The sequence below is a fragment of the Peromyscus californicus genome, unplaced genomic scaffold (genome assembly GCF_007827085.1).
Source record: "Peromyscus californicus insignis strain IS unplaced genomic scaffold, ASM782708v3 Scaffold_3__1_contigs__length_106647218, whole genome shotgun sequence".
In the NCBI taxonomy this organism is placed as follows: domain Eukaryota; kingdom Metazoa; phylum Chordata; class Mammalia; order Rodentia; family Cricetidae; genus Peromyscus; species Peromyscus californicus.
Genome location: NW_026294551.1, coordinates 44,291,399 through 44,304,101, shown reverse-complemented (window position 1 = coordinate 44,304,101; position 12,703 = coordinate 44,291,399). Strand labels below are relative to the sequence as shown.

The window sequence follows — 12,703 nt, the reverse complement described above, 5'->3', positions numbered from 1 at the left end:
ACATTTAAAAAAGCATTTATTGTGCGTGTGCACATGGGCCACGGTGTGTTTGTACAGGTCAGGGGACACCTTTTGGAAGCTGGTTCTCCTGAGCCTCTATCCGGTGGGTCCCAGGAAATGAACTCAGGTCGTCAGTGTGGCAACAAGAACCTTTACCCACTGAGTCATCTTGATAGCCCACATGTTTTTTCAGTATTATCAAATATCTACTGCTCAAATTTTCAATTCTTTTCTTCTTGGGTTTTTGTTTTTTCTTTTTGAGACAGGGTTTCTCTATCTATGTAACAGCCTTGGACATTCTAGAACTCACTCTGTAGACCAGGACGGTCTCTAACTCACACAGACCCACCTGACTCTGCCTCTACAATTCCGAGGATCTGACACCCTCACACAGACATACATGCAGACAAAAACACCAAAGCACATGAAATAAAAATAGTTTTAAAGAAAAAGAAAAACCTTTAAAGTGAACAAGGTTTCTTGCACAATTGAATTACAAAAGGAAAGAAAAGGGGTGGAAGAGAAATCTTTGTATTAAGATTAAAAAATGATAGAGGCATTAGTCAAACGTAATTTATAGGTTATTGTTTGAGATTTTTAAGGTGTGTGTGTGTGTGTGTGTGTGTGTGTGTGTGTGTGTGTGTGTGTGTGTGTGTAAGACAGGATCTCACAGCTGGACATGGTGGTGTACACCTTTAATCTTAGTACCTAGGAGGTTGAGGTGGTGGATCTCTTTCTTGCGAGTTTGAGGCCAGCATGGGATACATTCAGTTCTAAGCCAGCCAGGCTACATAGAGAGACCATATCTCCAAAGAGACAGACAGAGAGAGAGAGAGAGAGAGAGAGAGAGAGAGAGAGAGAGAGAGACACACAGAGAGAGACAGAGAGACAGAGAAAGAAAAGAAAAGACAAGACAGGGTCTCTTACCACAGTCCAAGTTGACCTGATACTTGGTATATAGCTCAAGCTGGCCACAAACACATGGCAGTCCTCCTTCCTCACTCAGTCTCTCAAGGACAGAAATTACAGACATGAGCTTCCACGCTCAGATTTGGTGTGAATCTTTTTTAACACCAATTTTTTTAACAATACACTTTTTATTTAAATAAGAAAGTTGGCCAGGAGGTGATGGCACAAGCTTTATACACCAGCACTGGGAAGGCAGAGGCAGGCAGATCTCTGTGAGTTCAAGGCCAGTCTGGTCTACAGAGTAAGTTCCAGGACAGGCTCCAAAACTACACAGAGAAACCCAGTCTCCAAAAACAAAAACAAAAACAAAAAAAATGGAAAAAAAAATTGTTGCCAGGTAGGTGATACAAGCCTTTAATCCCAGCATTTTGGAGGTAGAAGCAGGCGTGTCTCTATGAGTCTGAGACCAGCATGTTACAAGGAATTCAAGGCCAGGCAGGGCTGTACAATGAAATTCTGTCTCAAAAAAATTGTTTTCAATTAAACCTTTCTTTAGGGCTGGAGAGATGGCTCAGAGGTTAAGAGTTCTTCCAGAGGTCCCGAGTTCAATTTTCAGCAACCACATGATGGCTTACACCCATCTACAATGAGATTTGGTGCCCTCTTCTGGCATGCAGGCATACATACCATAACACTGTATACATAATAAATAAATAAATCTTTAAAAAATAAAATAAATAAACCTTTCTTTAATGAAAGCCTTTCAGCCAGGCGGTGGTGGCACACACCTTTAATCCCAGTACACAGGAGGCAGAGGCAGAAGAATCTCTGTGAGTTCCGAGGCCAGACTGGTCTACAGAGTGAGTTCTAGGATAGCCAGGACTGTTACACAGAGAAACCCTGTCTCAAAAAACAAAAACAAAACAAACAAACAGAAAAAGCAAAAAAAGGGAAAAAAAGAAAAAGCCTTTCTTTAAGTTACAAGCCAGTTAAACATAGAGGTTTTTAAATGGTCTGGTTGGTTCTATAAGGATTAGCTCTATTTCCTTTTAAATTAGAATGTTTATACTCAGGATTTTGATAAGCAGAAAACATTTTCCAGTTTCTTCAAAGAAAATTTTTATCATATGAAAACAATGACCTCACTTTAATAGATTTTAAAATCTTTCATTAGCCAGTGCAGCAAATGTGTGGAACTTTCCTACTTGTGGTACACACAAAAACTCACATCAATGTCTGAAGCTTGAAGAAGGTGATTAGAAATCAGCATGTTACTAGGCATCTTGTAGACTTTCAGCTCTGTACCTGAGCACGATGCATTCTGTCTTGGGGAAAACAGATGCGAAGAGTGACAGTGTCTATTAGGCAACGCTATTTTACACTTCAAATCTATCTGTGCTAATTAGAGGTTATCTAGTGGGAAGTGACAACCCTATTTTAAGAAGACTGAGGCTTTCTTATTCCATATTTGATGAGGCTCCCTGGAGAAAAGCCACAAACACTGTCAGACATTTGCCCTATCTCATTTGGCTACTGACTGGTTTAAACTCTGCCTGCAAGTTTTTGTGCCTGTTGTTTTGTTTTTGTTCTAAGTGTTTACTGGAGGTGCATTAGCACAGTGTTTCTAGCAAACAAAAGCAGTACTCAGACCAGCAGAAAGGGCCTAGGATCTCAAAAGCAGTGTGAATGAGCAAGTGAGATGGAATGCTAGAGTTCAAACACTGAGCTTCATGCACACCTCTCCCATTTAAACAGCCAGGAGTTCTTCAACTCCACCATCATTTGAGGTGATGGAAGAAAAATGAGCCTTTTGATGTAAACAGAAAGGTACTTGTAAAGATGACTTGGAAGGAATCTGCAAAAAAGCAAAGTAGCCAGGTGTGGTGATGCTTGGGAAGAAACAGGCAGATATCTGTGAGTTCAAGGCCCTGCCTGGTCTACCTGTTTCAGGCCAGCCAGAGCTATATGAGACCCTGATAAACAAACAAAACAAAAACCCCAAACCAAAAGAAACCCCAGCAGACTTCGATCTACTCTTTAAAAATGATGGTCATAGCCAGACATGTATATTCTTCAATTATCTGCAGAACTGCTGAAAAGCTGACTTTTAAGATTTTAATCTCCTAGTCAGGTGTGTACATGATGATCATGTAGCTCAGCTGTCTTAAGTCTAAGTCTGGAGACAAGAAATTGAACCGTTTAGCTCAGTGGTAGAGCACTTGACCAGCATGCACAAGCTTCTCCAAGGTGGTGGTGGAGGTGACAGAAATCTAAGTGTTCACTCACCAAACAAGAGTTTCTACTCTGCCAAGGATGCAAAGATAAAACAGAAACACACTGATGAAGTTCCACGTCTGGCATTCTCTTAAGGTAGAGAGACTACACTATTGCTACAGTTTTTGTAACATAGAGAACACAAATTCTAAGAGCATAATCTGATGAATTTTATGCATATACAGCCATGTAAAAGTTACCCAGATGAAGAGATTAAGCATTTCAACATCTTAGAAAGTGTGCCGGGCGGTGGTGGCACACACCATTAATCCCAGCACTCAGGAGGCAGAGCCAGGCGGATCTCTGTGAGTTTGAGGCCAGCCTGGGCTACAGAGCGAGATCCAGGACAGGCACCAAAACTACACAGAGAAATCCTGTCTTGAAAACAAACAAAAAAATAACAATGAAAAAAAGTGCCTTCCCTCCCTTTTAGTAACAAGCCTCACTTCTGTCACCATAATTCTTAAACCTTACACAAATTGAATCAAAATGAAGCACACTCTTCTGTGTATCTCTTTTAAGATGTCTTTTGTTTGCTTGTTTTTTTAAAATCACACTTTCTAAGCTGAGCATGGTGGCACACTTGGGAAGGAGAGGAATTAGAGGCAGATGGATCTGAGTTAAGCCTAGTGGGATCTACAGAGTGAGTTCCTGACAGCCAGGGCTACAAAGAGAGACCCTGTCTCAAAAAACAAAAGCAAACTTTTCACTTTCATTTATTTATTTTGTGTGTATGTAGAGGGGGTAATTGTGTGTCATGGCATGTGTGAGGGTAGAGGACAACTTGTGGGAATCAATCCTGTCCTTCTACCATGTGGGTCCTAGGGGGCAAACTCAGGCTGTTAAGTTTGACAGCAGGCATCTCTACTAGCTGAGACGTACTGTTTGCTGGTCTACACACGGCTTCTTTTATACACATATGCCTGTAAGATTTATCCAAGTTGCTAAGTGTATTAGCAGTTCATTCATATTTGGAGCCAGACAGATTTTTAATTCTGATCATGATTGTGGGAGATAAGTCTTTGGTTTCTTTATAAAGTGGGATTAACAAGTTCTACTTTGCAATACTTTTATGAATTAAATGAATTAGTGTACATGAACATCTAGCATATTTCCCTACATATAACTGTATGCATTAAACAGCTGGTTTTATCCCCTTCAAAAGTGACAGTGTTTTAAAACTGTCTCTTTGTTTAAGACAAGGCTGTGGCTGGTCTGGAACTCTGTATTAGACCAGGCTGGCCTTGAAATCAACAGAGATCCACCTGCCTCTGCCTCCTGAATATTTAGATTAAAGGTATGGGCCACCACGCCCAGCTTTTTGCATCTTCTCTATGACCTGTTACTGCACTTTCCCCACAGAACCAACTGTGGCTTAACTACATCAACTATCAGCTGCCTCTTAAGATTGGCATTCTACATAAACCGAGTATGTTGTTCCTGAGATGAAGCAGACAGATCTGAAGCAAAGGAGAAACTGGCTATGTATAAAACAGTGTTGTGACACCATCTTCAGGTCCTACTAGTACCTCCTGTCAAATATTCCTATGGATGTCACAAATATTCTGACAGAGCTTGGGAGCTCTAAGAAGTATGTGTGTATACTTGTCCATACCATGAAAAATTTTAGTTTCTACAACACTCAAAGACAGTTATTTCTGCTTTTATCATGCTCATTTTGCAAACAAGAAAGCTTAAACCTTGCACAAACTAAAGACACATCATTAGAAAATATCAGAACTACAGTTCAAATCCAGCTGTGATCTCAAGCTGCCTCTCACAAACCCTATTAGAACTGGCTATGTGAGCCAGGCGGTACACACCTTTAATCCTAGCACTTGGAAGGCAGAGGCAAGCAGATCACTGTGAGTTAAAGGCCAGCCTAGTCTAGGCTGTCCTGTTCCAGGACAGCCAAAGCTATACAGAGAAACTCTGTCTTGAAAAAAACAAAACAACAACAACAACAAAAAACAAAAAGAAAAGAAAAAAAAGAAAAGAAAAGAAAAAGAACTGGCTGTGTGTTTGAACAGGGTGATTTTCAGAATTCCATTTCTTTTCTTGCACTACTTACTCTGGCATTGCCTTAGGAACTTATTTACTTTATAGGAATGGGTTGCGAGCAAAGATAAACAGCAGCTTATGATGCCACCACCTTTTTAAAAGAAGTCAGATCTTCAGTAAGTGAACGTCTGAAGTCTCCTTTGAAAGAAGCATTTCTTTATTACAGATACTTTCACTGGAAAGGAGCATTGTTCAGCAGGTCTGTGCTCTAATGCTGGGTGGTAACAGGGTAAATTCAAGAAATAAGGAACCAAGCAAGCATTAGACATCATTCTAACTTACATTTCCAAAATCTAGGGACCTTGATATATAAAGTCATAAACCAGCAACTTGAATGGCATTTTGAAACTTAAACATTACACCAGTGCTAGGTAGGCAGTTTGAGTGGACTAAAGGAAGCATTTTCCCCAGTGCTGCGAATTGGATTCAGGGCCTTGAACATGTGGGGCAAGTGCTCTACCATGGGCTATAGATGTCTATCTAGTCTAGCAACACTTTTTGGAAAAATTAAAGAAACTGATTTTTGCTGTGGTGGCACATGCCTTTATCCCTGGCACTTGGGAGGTAGAGGCAGGCAGATCTCTATGAGTTCGAGGCCAGCTTGGTCTACATAGTGAATTCCAAGACAGCCAGGGTTACACTGAAAAACCTTGTCTTGGAAAAACAAAAACAAAAACCCAAAACCCTGTGGTTTTAGCTAGGTACAGTGGTTCACAGCTATAATTATAACTCTTAGAGGATGAGGCAGAAGGACTGTCATGAGTTTGAGGCCAGCCTATGTAATAGAGTAAGGCTCTGTCTTGAAAGAAAGGAAGGGAGAGAGGGAAGGATTTCATGAAGGATAACAATAAATCAAGACATGTCAAGCCAAGCAGCTTCCAGTGAGCCATATAATGAATCTTATAATCTTAGTTTAACCAAATAAACCTTAGCACATTTCTTCCTTAAAAAGTGAGACTGGAACTTTGGCTGAAGTTACTAAGGTTTCTGTGCCATCAAGCACACAGACTCACAAGAAATCTTTTTTAATAGGTTTTAATTACAACAATCAAAATAGTTAAGTGCTATATGAATAACGAGGCATCTCTTTTCACATGAAAACAAAATAGTTCAATGCTAACAAACTCCAAGTAAACCGTACGTGACTCTGATGTCTAACTCAGGATTAGTTGAGGAGATGTGGTCTCTCAAAGTGCGGTGAGTCTCTGTCTGTGAGTCTTCATATCTCTAAACAGCCGGAAGCAAACTAACTATCTTACCTTGAGGACTATCCTGTCTTTAGAGCAGAAATTGTTTTTCCTACATCCTAACCTAAACATTAAAAGATAAAAACAAAACATTTAAAATCAAGGGCCAATGATTCCTGAACTTAAATTACTCTATAAATTCATGCTTTATTTTTGTGTTGAATATTGGAATTATTCCTCACTAAATACCAACATTTGTTTTGCTTCACTTAATATTAATTTGTCGGTATATAAACCTAGAACCCACTTAAATTTGTTCATGGTTCAATCACAGAAAAGGTCTAATTTGTTTCAGTCTTGGCTATGGTTTCTTTGTAACCCATTTTCCCCACAAATACATTCCTTTGTGTGTGTGTGTGTGTGTGTGTGTGTGTGTGTGTGTGTGTGTGTGTGTGTGTATGTGTGTGTGTGTGTTGGGGGAGATGGGGCTAAACTTATTTAGTAGCTTAAATTCTTTGAATCAAAAAGACAACCCAAGCCAGGTGTGGTAGTACATGCCTTTAATCCCAGCACTTGGGAGGCAGAGGCAGGTGGATCTCTGTGAGCTGGAGGCCAGACTAGTGTTTATAGTAGTTCCAGGACAGCCAGGGCTACATAGACCTTGTCTCAAAAAAAAATAAAAAAATAAAAAAGCCAACAAATAGAGTATACACTGTAATTCCAAGCTAGCCTGGAAGTTAATGTGTGTGGTGTTTTCTAATTTGGGGTCAGGCCTTGTGTAAGTCATAACTGTGGAGTATAATTTTCAAACCTTCAAGTCAAATTTTGCAAAAATGGACTCCTAAGTGATTCTAACACACTGTGAAGCTGTAAAGCACTGATCTCAATAGTGAAAATATAAGACTCCTAAGAGGCATAAAGAGAATCTATAAAAAGAAAGCGAAGCAATGAAAACATAACTTAGGATCTCTTGTGACCCTTTCAGCAAGATTGTGTGGAATGAGCTGCCAATAGGTATTTCAGAGTACCACATTGTGCTTTCTGTTCTTCAGAGTTTGGCATAAAACTGCAGCTGAATTCTGTACCCTCTAAACTCACTGTTGTTCTCAACTGAGTCACAGAAGCAGGTCTGGTAAATAGTTTCCCCCAAACACCAATTTCACTTACATTATCATGTTTAAAAAAACACAACATCTTCAATTCCCGGAAGACTCTTTTGCAAGAGACCAGATTCTGGAAGACGTTGGGCATCTTTTTGAGTGCTACTCTCTTTCCATCTCTTGGATCTGTTACTGACCTAAAGAAGCAATATTTGGGGGGAAAAGGAGGGAAAAAGAGAAATCAGTTCTAAACCTCATTCTCCAATGTTTCAGAGATCATGACAAATATTTTGTATCTTAAAAAACACTCGTTATCAAGTCCACATAATAATGCTAAAATGTCTTCTAACCACCCAACTCATCTGTCGTGTTTTTAAAGGAAACCTTATCTGAAGCCAAATATGGTGACACTGGTTTGTAATTCCAGAATTTAATATGAGGTTGAGGCAGGAGGATGGTGAGTTTGAGGAAGACCCTGTCTCAAAGAGCTCATATATTCTCTCTCCCTCCCCCGACTCCCTCTCATTTACATTTCTGTGAAGACTCTATATCACTTCATCCATCTGAGGTAAGAACATTAGTAGTAAAGCTGTTCTGAAGACTGAGCAAAGCAACAGCACAGGACAACATGATCAAATAAAATCTTACTGTATTCTATTTTCAGAACCATATCTAATATCGAAAAGATATTCAAATACAATTTATATAACTTGATTTCTCATACAGATGCACATCTGTAATTACTACAGTGATGTCCCCTCCTCAGAAGTCTGAGTGATAGCTTGGGGGTCCTGAATGGTGACCCTCTTTGCTTCCACACTCTTGTCGCATGAGTTGTCCTTATGGTTACAGCCTCTCGAACAGCTCAGCATTCCCTTTCACCTCACAGGCTTCTAACCACCTGTAGAACCATGTCCCTGCACTGTATGTCTCATGTTTGAAACAGTCCATTCATTGGCTATTTGGCAACTGTTGTCTCAGAAGATGCTGCTTCTTTCTGTCCCTTGTCCACCCTGCTGGTCACTTTCAGTTCTTGCTCTCATCACCCTGTGCTTTAGGTACCTCTTCCTAGGCTCAGGTCATTTAAAACTGAGACCCATGTGCCATCAAGGGCCTTTATCCAAGTTACTAATTAAATCTTAGAACAAGATTGCAGATTTGCTCTCAGCAGCTAAATACAGTACCAGAAATCATTTACGGGACTGACAGCCAATCATAATCTTGGGTACAGTTATCTGACTAATTATTCAATTAACTACAATCACTCAATTTCCTTATCCTGTTTGCACAAAAATCAGATGACCATCAAATTCTGCCTTCCTGAAAATGAAGCATCCCCATTATCTACCTGTCTGTCTAAGATTCACACTGAACTCCATCTTAATGGCCCTATTCAGTGTTCATGAGTCTTAAGGGATGCATGCTCATATTTGTAAACACTGATCTTAGTCCTACTGACTGAAAATTTGGTAAAACAAGCAGTCACATTTAATTTACTTTTTTTAAAAATAGGGTCTCATGATGTAGGCTAGGCTGGCAGTGATCCTCCCACCTCAGCTCCCTAAGTGCAAGGATGCACACAAAAACTGCTCTTGTCTTTCAGTCCTGGAGCTCAAATCCAGGGCTCTGTGCATGCCAGGCAGGAGCCCTCCCACTAAGCTACATCTCTAGTCTGGGTTTCCAACAGCTTGAAATGTAGCTAAATTAATCCAATGATTGCTATTATAGATTGTTGCACAGGAAATAAAAAGCAAAATCTATATCACCACTTAAAATCCTTATAAAGTCAGAGAGTAAAATAGGAGAAACCAAATGTAAGTTACAGTCAGACTATTAACTGAAAGCTATTTTTCCCTTTTCAACATAGTACCTCTATGTCTAGTACAAGATTAAAATGGCAATAAAATAAAAAGGAAGGAAAATTTTGGATCAAACTTGTATTTGAGTCTGTTCCAGCTCCTTTAGGTAGAACAGTTACTTATGCCTTTGTACTGCTACCATTTTCTGAAGAATACAGGTCAGTCACTTCTTAGATTGTCCCTCAATTTGTTTTTCTCTGGTGTTTTCCCATTAAGAGGCAGGTTATGCACTGCTGACAAGGAAGTGCCTTTGGAGGGCATCCTATTAGGAGGAACATGGTGTCACTACTGCTAATAACGCTAGTCACTGCACTGAGACGTCTCCAGGTAAATCTAGTCCTCATCACACTTGTCAGCATCCAATGACAATTTTTACCTAAATCAATTGTTATCATGATGGTTGCTTTGATTATTTTAGTATCTTTAGCAACCCAGTCCAATAAATACCAGTTTAAAAGTGAATAGCAAGGGTTTCATAATGTTCTTCCTAGCCTGACCTATTCTATTGGTCACCCTGTTGTGTTAAGTAAAGTTATTCTCAGGTGAACCCACACTGTAAACACTTAGGCTCAAAGCTACTATGTGTCTTGTGTAACAGTTTTAAGGTAAAAGTCACAAAGCAGCATTTACTCTTATTCATGAAGAATACTGTCAAGCCTGTGGCTGGTAACAATGTAACTCTGATGAATGTGAATGGCAGAGCAGAAATTCACACCATGTTGAGTTTGTTCACTTAACTGGAGGCAGCAGATACTTCAATTCTGTACAAACAGGCGACCGAGGAAAAACAATGTAGGAATTCCTTTATTTGCTGTATTATTCAAAGGCTTGCTGTACTTAGTTTTTCTGCATGGCAATGTCCCGGCTATTCCAGTTGCACCTGTTAATGAGTCTCCACAGCTACAGATAACACTTAGGGCGCCTATCTTTATTTTGGGAAAAAGAAGCCATTTTTAGAACTATAATTCACTGAGTGGTCAGTCATTTTCCCTGCTAAATACTAGATGCCCGAAATAGCGCACTGGCCTATTCACATGGTTGACCTCCTAGAAGCATTCCCGTTGTATTGGTGTATGGAACCTCCTAAGTTTTAAATTAGTATTTGACTCATTTATTCATTAATTTCTTCTTCCTCTCCCTCTATCCTTCCTTCAATGGTCTCGGGTATCCCAGGTTAGCCTTGAACTTGCTAAGTAGTTGAGGATGACCTAGAATTTCTGATCCTCTTTCCTCTCTATCTTCTGATTATAGGCATGTGTCATCATGCCTGGTTTCTGTGGAGCTGAGGAATTGAACTCATGGCCTTACGCAAACTAAGCAAGCACTCTATCAACACAACTACATCACAAACTCAATACTTGATTTTTCAAGCACCATGATAAAAATTAAAAAGGTTGAGAAAGGCCGGGCGGTGGTGGCGCACGCCTTTAATCCCAGCACTCGGGAGGCAGAGCCAGGCGGATCTCTGTGAGTTCGAGGCCAGCCTGGGCTACCAAGTGAGTCCCAGGAAAGGCGCAAAGCTACACGGAGAAACCCTGTCTCGAAAAAACCAAAAAAAAAAAAAAAAAAAAAAAAAAAAAAAAAAAAAAAAAAGGTTGAGAAAGAACCATTCTTTGCATCTGTCCAAATGCTATCAATTCTTCTTTACACTTAGGACACAACATCAGGTGTTTTTGAAAGTCAGAAGAGCCCACCAGCCATAGTTCAGAGTCAGAGATTGTCAAAAAAAAAGTACAGCCACAAAGCAGAGAGCTTTGGAGATCTGCTGTGGTCACTCTGAAAGAAAGCTTTCTTAATCCAGGGAACCTGGACAGTGCCACATAGCTGCTTTAGTTATGGACAAACGCAAAGGCTAGAAGGAACGAAGCTGAAATTTATCCCTGGAGATACTTTCCTGGGCATCAAAATGCCACTTATGACACTGTTAAACCAGAAAAAAATTAAAAACTGTTGTTTAAATATCACTGAGCTGGCTGGTGAGAATCTCCAAGAAACTGTTATACTCTTCATTCATTTTTATGTGTAGAACCTTTTTTTATGCAGCACTCTTAAAGTTTATCTTTCTGATACAGGCTTTTAGCCACTCAAATCAAATAATTTCTAGTGAAAACACTTCAACTTGGGTTAACAAAATCAAGTCCTTTAAATTCTACTAATGCTACAGGGGACATTTTGGTGCTGGAAAAGTCTCATTCTCACCAGCGTGGTGGTTACAGAGGTCTGTACTTACTAAAAACCACAGAGCCCAGCATTCTATGTATTGCTTCTGTACATGTGTAAACTACGTAACTAAAAATTAATTTTTTCCTTTGAGATAAGGTCTATGTAGCTCTGGCTGGCTGAAACCTATGTAGACCAGGCTGGCCTTGGACTCAGAGATCCCCAGCCTCTGCCTGGATAGTGCTGGGATTAGAGGTGTGTGCTACCATGCCTGGCTTGGTTTTAAATTTTTAAAAAAGATTTATTTATTTTTTATTTTATGTGTATGAATGTTCTTCCTGCATGTATGTATATACACTATGTGCATGCCTGGTGCCCAGAGGCCAGCAGAGAGTACCAGTGGGTCCCTTAGAGTCTTGGGTGTTTTAAGTTTCCAAGTGGGTACTCAGAACCAAACCTGAGTGCCCTGTAAGAGGGCCTCTTACTTGCTGAGCCACCTTTCTTATCCAACCCTCATCCTTTTTTGAGGATGTCATCGTGGATGTCCTGGAACTCACTGTGTAGATCAAGCTAGCCTTGAACTCCCAGAGATGCACCTGCCTCTGCCTCTCAGGTGCTGCATGCACCACCACACCTTGCCAAAAAGCTTTTGAAACAAACTAAATTTCCTAGCCCCCACCCCCCAAAAAAAGCATGTCAGCTTGAAATATGCACAGTAATTTCTTTTAAAAAAATGATCCATTATTTTTCTCACATACACAAATCTACATTAGCCCAATAGATTTGACATTTTTCTTACTATGCTGAAGGTTCATTCTGCAGAGGATTAGGCTGTATCTTTTCTGAGTTTTGGTAGAATTTCAAAGGAATTTTCTTGCTTAAAAAAATAAACATTTCTTCATCATTACACAAGAACACGCTATTAAAAAGCATTCCACAGGAGAGAGCTGTCAGCAGAATTTAAGACTACAGTCCCACCCCTGATCTAATCACAATCTTCCAACTTCTTCCATTGTGAAACAAAATGCTGAAGCAGCTTCAATATAGATGTGCTTCAGGTTTTTAATTAGTTAGCCTGTTAAAAATAACAAAACAAAAAAATACTGTAAAGACAAGAAGCAAGACCTCCAGCTGTGGCAAACTGAAGAGGTCA

General features: G+C 39.9%; 1 protein-coding gene across 1 annotated transcript in view; it reads right to left on the bottom strand.

The window, feature by feature from the left end:
- Window positions 1-12,703, bottom strand: part of Nlk (nemo like kinase) — a 134,637-nt gene that overhangs the window by 54,707 nt on the left and 67,227 nt on the right. The window contains exon 2 of the mRNA XM_052755775.1: window positions 7,599-7,728. Coding sequence (XP_052611735.1) covers window positions 7,599-7,728 — 130 coding nt within the window. The remainder of the gene's footprint in view (window positions 1-7,598; window positions 7,729-12,703) is intronic.